The sequence below is a fragment of the Mobula hypostoma genome, chromosome 4 (assembly GCF_963921235.1).
Source record: "Mobula hypostoma chromosome 4, sMobHyp1.1, whole genome shotgun sequence".
NCBI classification, from domain to species: Eukaryota; Metazoa; Chordata; class Chondrichthyes; order Myliobatiformes; family Myliobatidae; genus Mobula; species Mobula hypostoma.
In genome coordinates this window covers 96,597,256-96,610,421 of record NC_086100.1, presented here as the reverse complement: position 1 = coordinate 96,610,421, position 13,166 = coordinate 96,597,256, and the positions used below count along the sequence as shown (strand labels likewise).

Genomic DNA, 13,166 nt, shown 5'->3' with positions numbered 1-13,166 from the left:
TGCCACTTCCCCTGCAATAGAATCAATTGAAAGTGCGTTACTGGATGGCGCCACTTCAGTGTTCAGGGATGGTATTGGAAAAACTCAAAAATATCAACGTAAGATAGTGTTACTTGAAAACCCGTCCAATTCCTTCTACCATCCATGATAAAGTAGGCAGTGAGCTAGATTGTATGGAGGTTGAAAGAATTCATTCCACAGTTGACTGGAGCCCAGTGGCCAAGAAGGATGGATCTGTCAAGATCTGTGGTGATCTTAAGATCACCGTCAACCCAGTACTGAAAGTAGATCAATACTCTCTGCACAGGACAGAGGATATCCTTGCAACCCTTTCCGATGAAAACATGTCAGCAAAGCGGACTTAGCTGAGGCTTACGTACAGGTGGATTTGGAAGAAGTGGTCGATGTGCCTCTCACCATAAACACTCACAAAGCACTTTATTGCTATAATAGGCTTATTTTTGGTGTAGCATCTGCATCTGCACTCTGGCAGGAAGTTATGGACCGAGTACTGCAAGGGTGTCCAAGCATTCAGTGTTGACATCATTGTTACCAGTGTGGGTGACAAGGAACTTCTCCAAAATCTTAAAACAGTGTTAAAAAGGTCAGAAGATTATGGGCTCAGAGAAGGGCACAAGTGTGAATTCTTAAAACCAAGCATCACTTACTGTGGTCACACCATTGACACACAAGATTTACAGACATGTTCTGAGAAATTTCAGGCAGTGGTGGATACCCCAAGGCAAAAGGTGTTTCAAGTTGTGGTCCATTTTTGAAGTTGTCAATTACTATAACAGGTTTGTGCCAAACCTGGGTACTGTGTTCCACCGCTTGAACTCCTTACTACAGATTGGGAAGAAATAGCAATGGACAAAGCAGTGCGAGGTGGCTTTCCAAAAGGTAAAGAAAATGGTAACATCAGTGGGTACCTGGGACAGAACTGGACCACTCGCCCACACAGTGAAGATTGTGTCTGATGTGATCTGGAGATGACACATCGACCAGTTGAGGAGAGCAGAATCATTTGTTGGAGAAGAAAGGAGGCCAGAGCTATCAGAACCACTTCCTACAGTTCCAGGGTCAACTCCTACAACCACCAGAGAGGAGGCCCCAGAACCTGAGATGGGAGTTTATGGCTGAGCATAGAGGAATGTTGTGTATTTAATATTTCAGTAATATTTGAGCAATATTGCAAATAAATTGTTTGGGTAAGCATTCTTTATCATTTACATAATTCATTATGGGTCATACGTACATTTTGTGAATGATATTCGTCATATTTGCCCACCTCACTAAAAGAACAATGTAGGCACATTCATTCCTGGCTGCTTGTTTCTCTTTCAATCAGTTTGATGTTTTGGAGTTACAAAACATAATTCTTACCAGGAGCAGAATCAACATAGAGCTTGTGAAGATACGTCTGAGCTGGTTTCCCTTTGGAAAGTAGGGTTCCTCTGCCCCTGTTATTGGGTTCCTCACAGTCATGGGAGCCAGGACTGTAAACTCAGGCCTCGGGCGCTCCTGAAAGAAAAAAAATTAAACAGTCTGATTGAAGGTGACATCAAAGTGACACTAAATAAATAACTGATCCCTAAGAGACGAGAGTGCCCAACTCCCAAAAGCAAGATCCCAGAAAAAGCAATGTAGATATTGCATAACAAAATGAGGCAGTGCTGCCAAATCTGGAGCCCCTTGGATGACAAGATCTGTTTAAATCCAGAAAGAGTAGAATAGGCAAAGGTTTTGTGAGATGCTGAAAATAGGCAGGAAGAGTATTGAAAATATGGGTTTGAAATTAAAATGAAAATTTGAAGAAGACCATGAGATATAGGAGCAGAAGTAGGCCTTTCGGCCCATTGAGTCTGCTCCGATATTCAATCATGGTCTGATCCCATTCTTCCAGTCATCCCCACTCCCCTGCCTTCTCCCCAAACCCTTTGATGCCCTGGCTAATCAAGAACCTATCTATCTCTGCCTTAAATACACCCAATGACTTGGCCTCCACAGCCACTCATGCCACAAATTTCACAGATTTACTACTCTCTGACTAAAGTAATTTCTTCGCATTTCAGTTCTAAATGGACGTCCTTCAATCCTGAAGTCATGCTTTCTTGTCCTAGAATTCCCTATCATGGGAAATAACTTTGTCATATCTAATCTGTTCAGGCCTTTTAACATTCAGAATGTTTCATTGAGATCCCCCTCCATTCTCCTGAACTCCAGGGAATACAGCTCAAGAGCTGCCAAATGTTCCTCAGACGGTAACCTTTTCATTCCTGGAATCGTTCTCATGACACACATAGAAGTTGCTGGTGAACACAGCAGGCCAGGCAGCATCTCTAGGAAGAGGTACAGTCGACGTTTCAGGCCGAGACCCTTCGTCAGGACTAACTGAAGGAAGAGCTAGTAAGAGATTTGAAAGGGGGGGGGGAGATCCAAAATGATAGGAGAAGATAGAAGGGGGAGGGATGGAGCCAAGAGCTGGACAGGTGATAGGCAAAAGGGATATGAGAGGATCATGGGACAGGAGGCCTAGGGAGAAGGAAAAGGGGGAGGGGGGGAAAACCCAGAGGATGGACAAAGGGTATAGTCAGAGGGACAGAGAGAGAAAAAGGAGAGAGAGAGAAAGAATGTGTGTATATATAAATAAATAACGGATGGGGTATGGGGGGGTGGGGCATTAGCAGAAGTTAGAGAAGTCAATGTTCATGCCATCAGGTTGGAGGCTATCCAGACGGAATATAAGGTGTTGTTCCTCCAACCTGAGAGTGGCTTCATCTTTACAGCAGAGGAGGCCATGGATAGACATATCAGAGTGGGAATGGGACGTGGATTTAAAATTAAAATGGGAATGTGGCTACTGGGAAATCCTGCTTTCTCTGGTGGACAGAGCGTAGGTGTTCAGCGAAACGATCTCCCAGTCTGCGTTGGGTCTCACAAATATATAGAAGGCCACACTAGAGGAGATTAACGCAATAGAAAGGAAGGACATCAGCTGGTAGGATGTGGGATCGATATGGGTAGAGCTGTATAACACTAAGGGGCAGAAAACGCTGGTGGGAGTTGTGTACAGGCCACCTAACAGTAGTAGTGGGGTTGGGGATGGCATTAAACAGAAAATTAGAAATGCGTGCAATAAAGGAACAGCAGTTATAATGGGTGACTTTAATCTACATATAGATTGGGTAAACCAAATTGGTAAGGGTGTTGAGGAAGAGGATTTCTTCGAATGTATGCGGGATGGTTTTTTGAACCAACATGTCGAGGTACCAACTGGAGAGCAGGCTATTCTAGACTGGGTATTGAGCAATGAGGAAGGGTTAATTAGCAATCTTGTCATGAGAGGCTCCTTGGGTAAGAGTGACCATAATATGGTGGAATTCTTCATTAAGATGGAGGGTGACATAGTTAATTCAGAAACAAAGGTTCTGAACTTAAAGAAGGGTAACTTTGAAGGTATGAGACATGAATTAGCTAAGATAGACTGGCAAATGATACTTAAAGGATTGACGGTGGATATGCAATGGCAAGCATTTAAAGGTTGCATGGATGAACTACAACAATTGTTCATCCCAGTTTGGCAAAAGAATAAATCAGGGAAGGTAGTGCACCCGTGGCTGACAAGAGAAATTAGGGATAGTATCAATTCCAAAGAAGAAGCATACAAATTAGCCAGAGAAAGTGGCTCACCTGAGGACTGGGAGAAATTCAGAGTCCAGCAGAGGAGGACAAAGGGCTTAATTAGGAAAGGGAAAAAAGATTATGAGAGAAAACTGGCAGGGAACATAAAAACTGACTGTAAAAGCTTTTATAGATATGTGAAAAGAAAAAGATTGGTTAAGACAAATGTAGGTCCCTTACAGTCAGAAACAGGTGAATTGATTATGGGGAGCAAAGACATGGCAGACCAATTGAATAACTACTTTGGTTCTGTCTTCACTAAGGAGGACATAAATAATCTTCCGGAAATAGTAGGGGACAGAGGGTCTAGTGAGATGGAGGAACTGAGGGAAATACATGTTAGTAGGGAAGTGGTGTTAGGTAAATTGAAGGGATTAAAGGCAGATAAATCCCCAGGGTCAGATGGTCTGCATCCCAGAGTGCTTAAGGAAGTAGCCCAAGAAATAGTGGATGCATTAGTGATAATTTTTCAAAACTCATTAGATTCTGGACAAGTTCCTGAGGATTGGAGGGTGGCTAATGTAACCCCACTTTTTAAAAAAGGAGGGAGAGAGAAAACAGGGAATTATAGACCGGTTAGCCTAACGTTGGTGGTGGGGAAACTGCTGGAGTCAGTTATCAAAGATGTGATAACAGCACATTAGGAAAGCGGTGAAATCATCGGACAAAGTCAGCATGGAATTGTGAAAGGAAAATCATGTCTGACGAATCTCATAGAATTTTTTGAGGATGTAACTAGTAGAGTGAATAGGGGAGAACCAGTGGATGTGGTATATTTGGATTTTCAAAAGGTTTTTGACAAGGTCCCACACAGGAGATTAGTGTGCAAACTTAAAGCACACGGTATTGGGGGTAAGGTATTGATGTGTATAGAGAATTGGTTGGCAGACAGGAAGCAAAGAGTGGGAATAAACGGGACCTTTTCGGAATGGCAGGCAGTGACTAGTGGGGTACCGCAAAGCTCAGTGCTGGGACCCCGGTTGTTTACAATATATATTAATGACTTGGATGAGGGAATTAAATGCAGCATCTCCAAGTTTGCGGATGACACAAAGCTAGGCGGCAGTGTTAGCTGTGAGGAGGATGCTAAGAGGATGCAGGGTGACTTGGATAGGTTAGGTGAGTGGGCAAATTCATGGCAGATGCAATTTAATGTGGATAAATGTGAGGTTATCCACTTTGGTGGCAAAAACAGGAAAACAGATTATTATCTGAATGGTGGCCGATTAGGAAAAGGGGAGGTGCAACGAGACCTGGGTGTCATTATACACCAGTCATTGAAAATGGGTATGCAGGTACAGCAGGCGGTGAAAAAGGCGAATGGTATGCTGGCATTTATAGCGAGAGGATTCGAGTACAGGAGCGGGGAGGTACTACTGCAGTTGTACAAGGCCTTGGTGAGACCACAGCTGGAGAATTGTGTGCAGTTTTGGTCCCCTAATCTGAGGAAAGACATCCTTGCCATAGAGGGAGTACAAAGAAGGTTCAGCAGATTGATTCCTGAGATGGCAGGACTTTCATATGATGAAACATTGGATCGACTAGGCTTATACTCGCTGGAATTTAGAAGATTGAGGGGGGATCTTATTGAAACGTATAAAATTCTAAAAGGATTGGACAGGCTAGATGCAGGAAGATTGTTCCCGATGTTGGGGAAGTACAGAACGAGGGGTCACAGTCTGCGGATAAAGGGGAAGCCTTTTAGGACCGAGATTAGGAAAAACTTCTTCACACACAGAGAGTGGTGAATCTGTGGAATTCTCTGCCACAGGAAACACTTGAGGCCAGTTCATTGGCTATATTTAAGAGGGAGTTAGATATGGCCCTTGTGGCTAAAGGGATCAGGGGGTATAGAGGGAAGGCTGGTACAGGGTTCTGAGTTGGATGATCAGCCATGATCATACTGAATGGTGGTGCAGGCTCGAAGGGCCGAATGGCCTACTCCTGCACCTATTTTCTATGTTTCTATGCTTCTACATCGGGAGCTCCGGACACAGTATATCATCCCAGCCGACTCACAGGCGAAGTGTCGCCTCACCTGGAAGGATTGTTTGGGGCCCTGAATGGTGGTGAGGGAGGAAGTCTAAGGGCATGTGTAGCACTTGTTCCGCTTACAAGGATAAGTGCCAGGAGGGAGATCGGTGGGGAGGGATGGGAGGGACAAATGGACAAGGGAGTCGCGTAGGGAGCGATCCCTGCAGAAAGCGGAGGTGGGGGGAGCGAGATGTGCTTAGTGGTGGGATCCCGTTGGAGGTGGCGGAAGTTACAGAGAATTATATGTTGGACCCGGAGGCTGGTGGGGTGGTAGGTGAGGACAAGGGGAACCCTATTCCTAGTGGGGTGGCGGGAGGATGGAGAGAGAGCAGATGTGCGTGAAATGGGGGAGATGCATTTGAGAGCAGAGTTAATGGTGGAGGAAGGGAAGCCCCTTTCTTTAAAAAAGGAGGGCATCTCCCTTGTCCTGGAATGAAAAGCCTCATCCTGAGAGCAGATGCAGCAGAGACGGAGGAATTGAAAGAAGGGGATGGCATTTTTGCAAGAGACAGGGTGAGAAGAGGAATAGTCCAGATAGCTGTGAGAGTCAATAGGCTTATAGTAGACATCAGTCCGCCAGAGAAAGCAGGATCTCCCAGGGGCCACACATTTTAATTCCATGTCCCATTCCCATTCTGATATGTCTATCCATGGCCTCCTCTACTGTAAAGATGAAGCCACACTCAGGTTGGAGGAACAACACCTTATATTCAATCTGGGTAGCCTCCAACCTGATGGCATGAACATTGACCTCTCAAACTTCCACTAATGCCCCACCTCCCCCTCGTACCCCATCTATTATTTTTTATATACACATATTCTTTTTCTCTCTCTCCTTTTTCTCCCTCTGTCCCTCTCACTAAACCCCTTGCCCATCCTCTGGGCTTCCACCCTCCCCCTTTCTTTCTCCTTAGGCCTCCTGTCCCATGATCCTCTCATATCCCTTTTGCCAATCAACTGTCCAGCTCTTGGCTCCATCCCTCCCGCTCCTGTCTTCTTCTATCATTTCAGATCTCCCCCTCCCCCTCCCACTTTCAAATCTCTTACTAGCTCTTCTTTCAGTTAGTCCTGATGAAGGGTCTCGGCCTGAAACGTCGACTGTACCTCTTCCTAGAGATGCTGCCTGGCCTGCTGCGTTCACCAGTAACTTTGATGTGTGTTGCTTGAAATTCCAGTATCTGCAGATTTCCTCATGTTATCATTCTCGTGAATCTTCTCTGAATCCTCTCCAGTGTCAGTATATAAGAAAGAGACAGCATGAAAAAGTTTGTGCTGAGTCTTGCTGATGTAGCAGCAACACCAAACACAATCGATGAGGCTGGAGAAGATGTGTGTGACACCTACAATCAGTCAGCAGTGGCCGTGCTGAGATCCCCTTCCCATTCCTGCACCGACCTGCCCATTCTTGGCCTTTTCTACTCTTAGGCAAAGCCTACTCAAACTGGAAGAAAAACACCTTGTATTCTGCTTGGGTAGTCTACAACTATGTGGCCAAGTGGTTAAGGTGTTCGTCTAGTGATCTGAAGGTCGTGAGTTCGAGCCCCAGCCGAGGCAGCGTGTTGTGTCCTTGAGCAAGGCGCTTAATCACATCTCTTAATCTTGGGTACTACCTGCCTGTCATCTTACACCCCTCCTCAGTCCACCGGAAACCTTTTTTCCCCCACCTTCCTTGACCTCTTCATGCTGGCCATCTTGCCTCTCCACTCTGACCCTGATGCAGGGTTTGACCCAAAACCTAAACGATTTCTCCTCTCATCCCCGGCTGCTGCTCGACCCACTGAGTTCCTCTGGCAGATTGCTTGTGTTGATAAGATTATGATGTAGATGGTAAGTAGTGTGTAAGATCTTGCATAGAGTAAGGTAGTGAAAAAAGATATCTTAAGGAATTCATCATCTTTAAAAATCAACAGTTCCCCAAGGACAAGTGAAACATATCCCAAGCTGTTACAACAGAAAGGCAAAGAAATTGTAGGGCCCTGATGATCTACTGTCATTGCTTAAAAAGGAAGGAAAGGGTGAACCAAATAATTGCAGGCCAGTTAGTCTTTCCCACCAAGAGGACCACAGCCTTGTTATGGTTCAGAGGCCTGCATGCCTCAGTGACCCAGGGAGCTAAGCTACCTGAAGCAGGGCTTTGAGCTTTGGTTCTTGGTAGGGTCACCCATGCTAGACTTGGAGTGGTCCATCAGTCCTCCAGGTTTGGGGGTTCAGCTCAGGGCTAACAACCCTGACTAGTCGAACAAAACTGTGACGGAAACCACAGTCCATCTGCAAATTACTGCAATCCAAACGCTTTATGCACACCTCAATCTGAACGTGCAGACAGAGTCTGGTAGGCACTGTCATCTTCAAATACATGTGCAAGCCTCTGAGGTGAGATCATCAGATACTGAAGGAGCTAATGAACTAGAATCTTTTTAGACAGGCAGCATAAACTTTTATTTAGGAAGGCATAGATTTGTTAAGGGAAGGCTGTGAGTGAGATAGTAACAAGAAGAGTTGATAAGGACCCTGTCGTTGATGCAGTCAATGTGGAATTCATCAAAGGCTCAGACAAGTCCTATGTAGAGGAGTTTCAAATCGGATCTAACACTGGTTTAGCAGCAGAAAGTGAAGGATAATGGTTGATCAACACACATAAAAATTGCTGCTGAATGCAGCAGGCCAGGCAGCATCTACAGGAAGAGGTACAGTCCACGTTTCCAGCCGAGACCCTTCGTCAGGACTAACTGAAAGAAAAGCTAGTAAGACATTTAAAAGTGGGAGGGGGAGGGGGAGATCCAAAACGATAGGAGAAGACAGGAGGGGGAGGGATGGAGCCAAGAGCTGGACAGGTGATTGGCAAAAGGGATATGAGAGGATCATGGGACAGGAGGCCCAGGGAGAAAGACAAGGGGGGGGGAACCCAGAGGATGGGCAAGGGGTATAGTGAGAGGGACAGAGGGAGAAAAAGGAGAGAGAGAAAAGGAATGTGTGTGTATATAAGTAAATATGGGTTATGAGGGGAGGTGGGGCATTAGCGAAAGTTAGAGAAGTCGATGTTCATGCCATCAGGTTGGAGGCTACCCAGACAGAATATAAGGTGTTGTTCCTCTAACCTGAGTGTAGCTTCATCTTTACAGTAGAGGAGGCCGTGGATAGACATATCAGAATGGGAATGGAACGTGGAATTAAAATGTGTGGCCACTGGGAGATCCTGCTTTCTCTGGCGGACAGAGCATAGGTGTTCAGTGAAACGATCTCCCAGTCTGCGTCGGGTCTCGCCAATATATAGAAGGCCGCATCGGGAGCACCGGATGCAGTATATCATCCCAGCCGACTCACAGGTGAAGTGTCACCTCACCTGGAAGGACTGTCTGGGGCTAATGGGGATAATAGTTGATGGTACCTTAGTGACTTGAAGGTTTTTACCCTAGAGTTGCAGAGGGCTCAGTATTTGGTCCTTTATTTTGTTGAATATATTAATGATTAATGACCTGAATAAAGAAGCATAATGCAGCTGATACTAGAACTGTCCATGTGGTTGACAATGAGGAAAATGTTGAACTTCACGTACAGTATGTCAGTATAGATGGTCTGGTTGTGTGGAGTTAAAGATTTTGATAGACAAAGGGTTAATATTGGCTTTGAGTATGGAAACCAGTTTGCAGCTTAGCTTGTAAAAAAATAGCCTTGACTTTCAGCAGAGACCATTCTTAGAATAAATACTTGCAGTTGCTTATCTTATAAGAATTAGACTCAACGAGACAAGACAAACTATTTGTTAATACAAAGTTGTACACTGGACTGAATTTTTAATTTTTGGCTGTTGCTATGGGTACAGTTTATCTCAAGAGAACTGCATGTGAACCTCGCTTATCTTTTCCAATTCACAAGGTTAATCGAACATCCTTTGCTTTTGCAATCGATTTGTAATGTATAAAAGGAGCGGTGCTCTCTCTATTATTTGGAATTCAAAACCTGCTGTTACAGGTTCCACTCCCCATGATATTGTGAATAAAGATCTCTTTACTTCGAAATCCTTGTCTAATTTACTTGTGATCAACTTTAATTGAATTTCCTTAGCAAATTAATTTCCCTAACAGGTTGTTTGGCAAAAAAAGGTGACGAATGGAATTCAATGCTAGGTGTGTAAGGAAAAGAGTCTGAGTGGAAACAACAAGGCAAAATGGAAGGATATCGTATGCAGAAACATCTGCATTTATATGGTGTGTGTTCTGAAAAGATGAAAGGATGGACCAATTAGATAGTTAAAAAGGCACTTATCAAGCCACAGCATATACCGTGCAAGAGCAAAGAGATTCAGCTAGAGTTGTACATGGTGCTGACCAGAACACAGATTCATTCCTGGCCACCACAACAAAGAAATGATGTGACTGTATTGAAGGGGGTGGAGAAGAAATTTACAAGAACATAGCCAGGACTGGATTGTATCTATGAGTGAAGATTACATGAGCTAGGATTGTTTTTGCTTGAACAGAAGGGATTGAGCAGAAATTTAATCAAGGTGTAGAAAGTTATGAGGGGCCTAGATAAACTAAATGGGAAGGGCTATTCCCCCATGTCTGAAATGTCAAAAATCAGAGGCAAAGATTTTAAAGTAATTGGTGGAAGGACTGGAGGGGAGATGAGGAAAGAATTTTTCCACCCCGTGAATGGTTAGTGTCTGGAGCCCACTGCTTAAAATGATGCTGGAGACAGAAGCCACAATAGATTTGAACAGTGCTTGGAAAGCTGTGTCCTGTGGGGCCACTGACCCAGTGCTGGAAAGCCCTTTTTCAACCAGGACAGATGAGATTAATTTAATGGTGTTCTCCTTTATTTTACATTTTCTGTGTTTCTATGACCCTAAAGAGAAAGCCTGCTTTGTGGAGAAATCCTTGAACCTTCTTGGAATAATATATTTGGATCCTTTGTGTTCACCTCATCTTCAGAGTGATCTGAAGGAAATTAGCTCAAGTACTGCAGCATTCCTTCAGCATTGCATTGGGTTGTCCCTGGAGCAAGTCTACGGAGCAAGATCGGAACCTTCTGACTTAGAAATGGTGTTTGGCTGTCACATTAGGAACAGCAATTGCTGGATAAACTTTGATCTGTTTTAATGGTTTGAATCTCGCCATTTTACCTCAGTTTCTTCGAAGTCGAAACATTCCCATTTATAGGCCAGAATTGCGCTTTTCCTCTTCCAGTACTCGAGGAACATTACTGCCCATAGTGACATGAAGATACTGAAGAATACTGTGGCTCCATTGTCAAAGAGTTGGCCCAACTGGAGAAATGGAAAATGGTCAACAACACAATTCTGTAGAAACAAAAACTCATACCTTGAAGAGTAGACAGTTGGAGTTAATTATGATTGATTGATTGTCACTGCAATGTAGACAGTTGGGGGGGGGGTGTGAATTATGATTGATTAATGTCACTGAAGTGTAGACAGTTGAGAATGAATTATGATTGATTAACGTCACTGCAGTGTAGAGAGTTGGGGGTGAAATATGATTGATTAATGTCACAACAGTGTAGACAGTTGGGGGGGTGAATTATGATTGATTAATGTCACTGCAGTGTAGACAGTTGGGAATGAATTATGATTGATTAACGTCACTGCAGTGTATACAGTCGTGGGGTGAATTATACTTTATACTTTATTGTCACCAAACAATTCATACTAGAGCGTACAATCATCACAGTGATATTTGATTCTGCTCTTCATGCTCCCTGGAGTACAAATCGATAGTAAGTATTAAAAATTTAAATTATAAATCATAAATAGAAAAAAGAAAAGGGAAAGTAAGGTAGTGCAAAAAAAAACTGAGTGGCAGGTTTGGATATTTGGAGGGTATGGGCAAGATCTGGGTCAGGAGCCGTTCAGCAGTCTTATCACAGTTGGAAAGAAGCTGTTCCCAAATCTGGCCGTATGAGTCTTCAAGCTCCTGAGCCTTCTCCTGGAGGGAAGAGGGACAAAAGGTGTGTTGGCTGAGTGGGTCGCGTCCTTGATTATCCTGGCAGCACTGCTCCGACAGCGTGCTGAGTAAAGTGAGTCCAAGGACGGAAGATTGGTTTGTGTGATATGCTGGGCTGTAATATCACTGTAGTGTAGACAGTTGGGGGTGAATTATGTTGTGGCCCCTCCTATTCACGCCCAATGGTTGGGTGATGTGATGTCATGTTTAAATTTAGAGTAGATTCGATGTTCAATCTTTGAATCTAATGAAGACTTTCAAACATTGTGGGGACCCTTTCTGAATTATTTTCAAAATTTTGATTTGCTGTTAAAGCACAGATGTTACTAACAATCTTTTCTCTTTTTTTCTATTAATCAGCTTCAGTCTTGGTAGCGGATTAGATTTTTTATATAAAAAATTATTATTTTTCAATGTTACGAACTAATTGATTTGTACGAATATAGGGTAAGGAGTCTTTATATGCGATTTAGTTTAATGTATTGACATATATATATATTTTTCCTGTACTCTGTATTCTTATATATAAATTTTTTAAAAATTGGAAAAGAAAGAGTTATGATTGATTAATGTCACTGCAGTGTCGACAGTTGGGGGGTGATTGATAAGTTCGTGGCCTAAGGTAGAAGGAGTCAATTTTAGAAAACCTAGCACATTTATTTTTCAACATAGTCCCCTCCTACATTTACACACTTAGCCCAGCGTCGTGGAGCAAACGGATCTTGGACCTCCAGAAAGTGTCCACAGCAGGGGTAATTGATAAGTTCGTGGCCTAAGGTAGAAGGAGATGAGTTTTATGGCTATTGTTACATGCGCATGCAGGTCATCTCTTTGAGTGATTATGCAGAAAGTTTGAAGTTAATAGCTCATCTCCTTCTACCTTAGGCCACAAACTTATCAATTACCCCGATGAGTTATTAACTTATCAATCACCCCTGCTGTGGACACTTTCTGGAGGTCCAAGATCCGTATGCTCCATGACTGCTGGACTAAGTGTGAGGAGGGGACTATGTTGAAAAATAAATGTGCTAGATTTTCTAAAATTGACTCCTTCTACCTTAGGCCACAAACTTATCAATCACCCCTCATACAATTCCCAGCACTGTATTCCATCTGCCACTTGTTTTCCCATTTTCCTAATCTGTCCAAGTCCTTCTGCAGATTCCCTGTTTCCTCAACACTACCTGTCTACCCCTCCCACCTATCTTAGCATTGTCCTCAAAGTTGGCCACAAATCCATCAATTTCACTCTTCTAGACCATTGACATTTAACATGAAAAGAGACGGCCCCAACGTCAAGCCACGTGGAACACCTCTAGGTACGGGCAGCCAGCCAGAAAAGGCCTGCTTTATTCCCACTGCTTGCTCTGCCAGACAGGCATTCTTCTATCCATGCTAGCATCTTCCCTCTAATACCTTCGGCTCTTGTCTAGCTTAGCAGCCTCACGTGCAGCGCCTTGTCAAAAACGAAAATCCGAGTAAACAACA

At 43.8% G+C, this 13,166-nt stretch overlaps 1 protein-coding gene across 5 annotated transcripts in view; it reads right to left on the bottom strand.

The window, feature by feature from the left end:
• The window catches only part of LOC134345485 (anoctamin-7-like), a 190,418-nt gene that overhangs the window by 77,167 nt on the left and 100,085 nt on the right, over positions 1 to 13,166 (bottom strand). For all 5 annotated transcript variants that reach the window (XM_063046218.1, XM_063046213.1, XM_063046214.1 and 2 more), the window contains 2 exons: positions 10,841 to 10,984; positions 1,384 to 1,521 (listed from right to left, as the gene is read on the bottom strand). In XM_063046218.1, the coding sequence (XP_062902288.1) occupies positions 1,384 to 1,521; positions 10,841 to 10,984 (282 nt within the window). The remainder of the gene's footprint in view (positions 1 to 1,383; positions 1,522 to 10,840; positions 10,985 to 13,166) is intronic.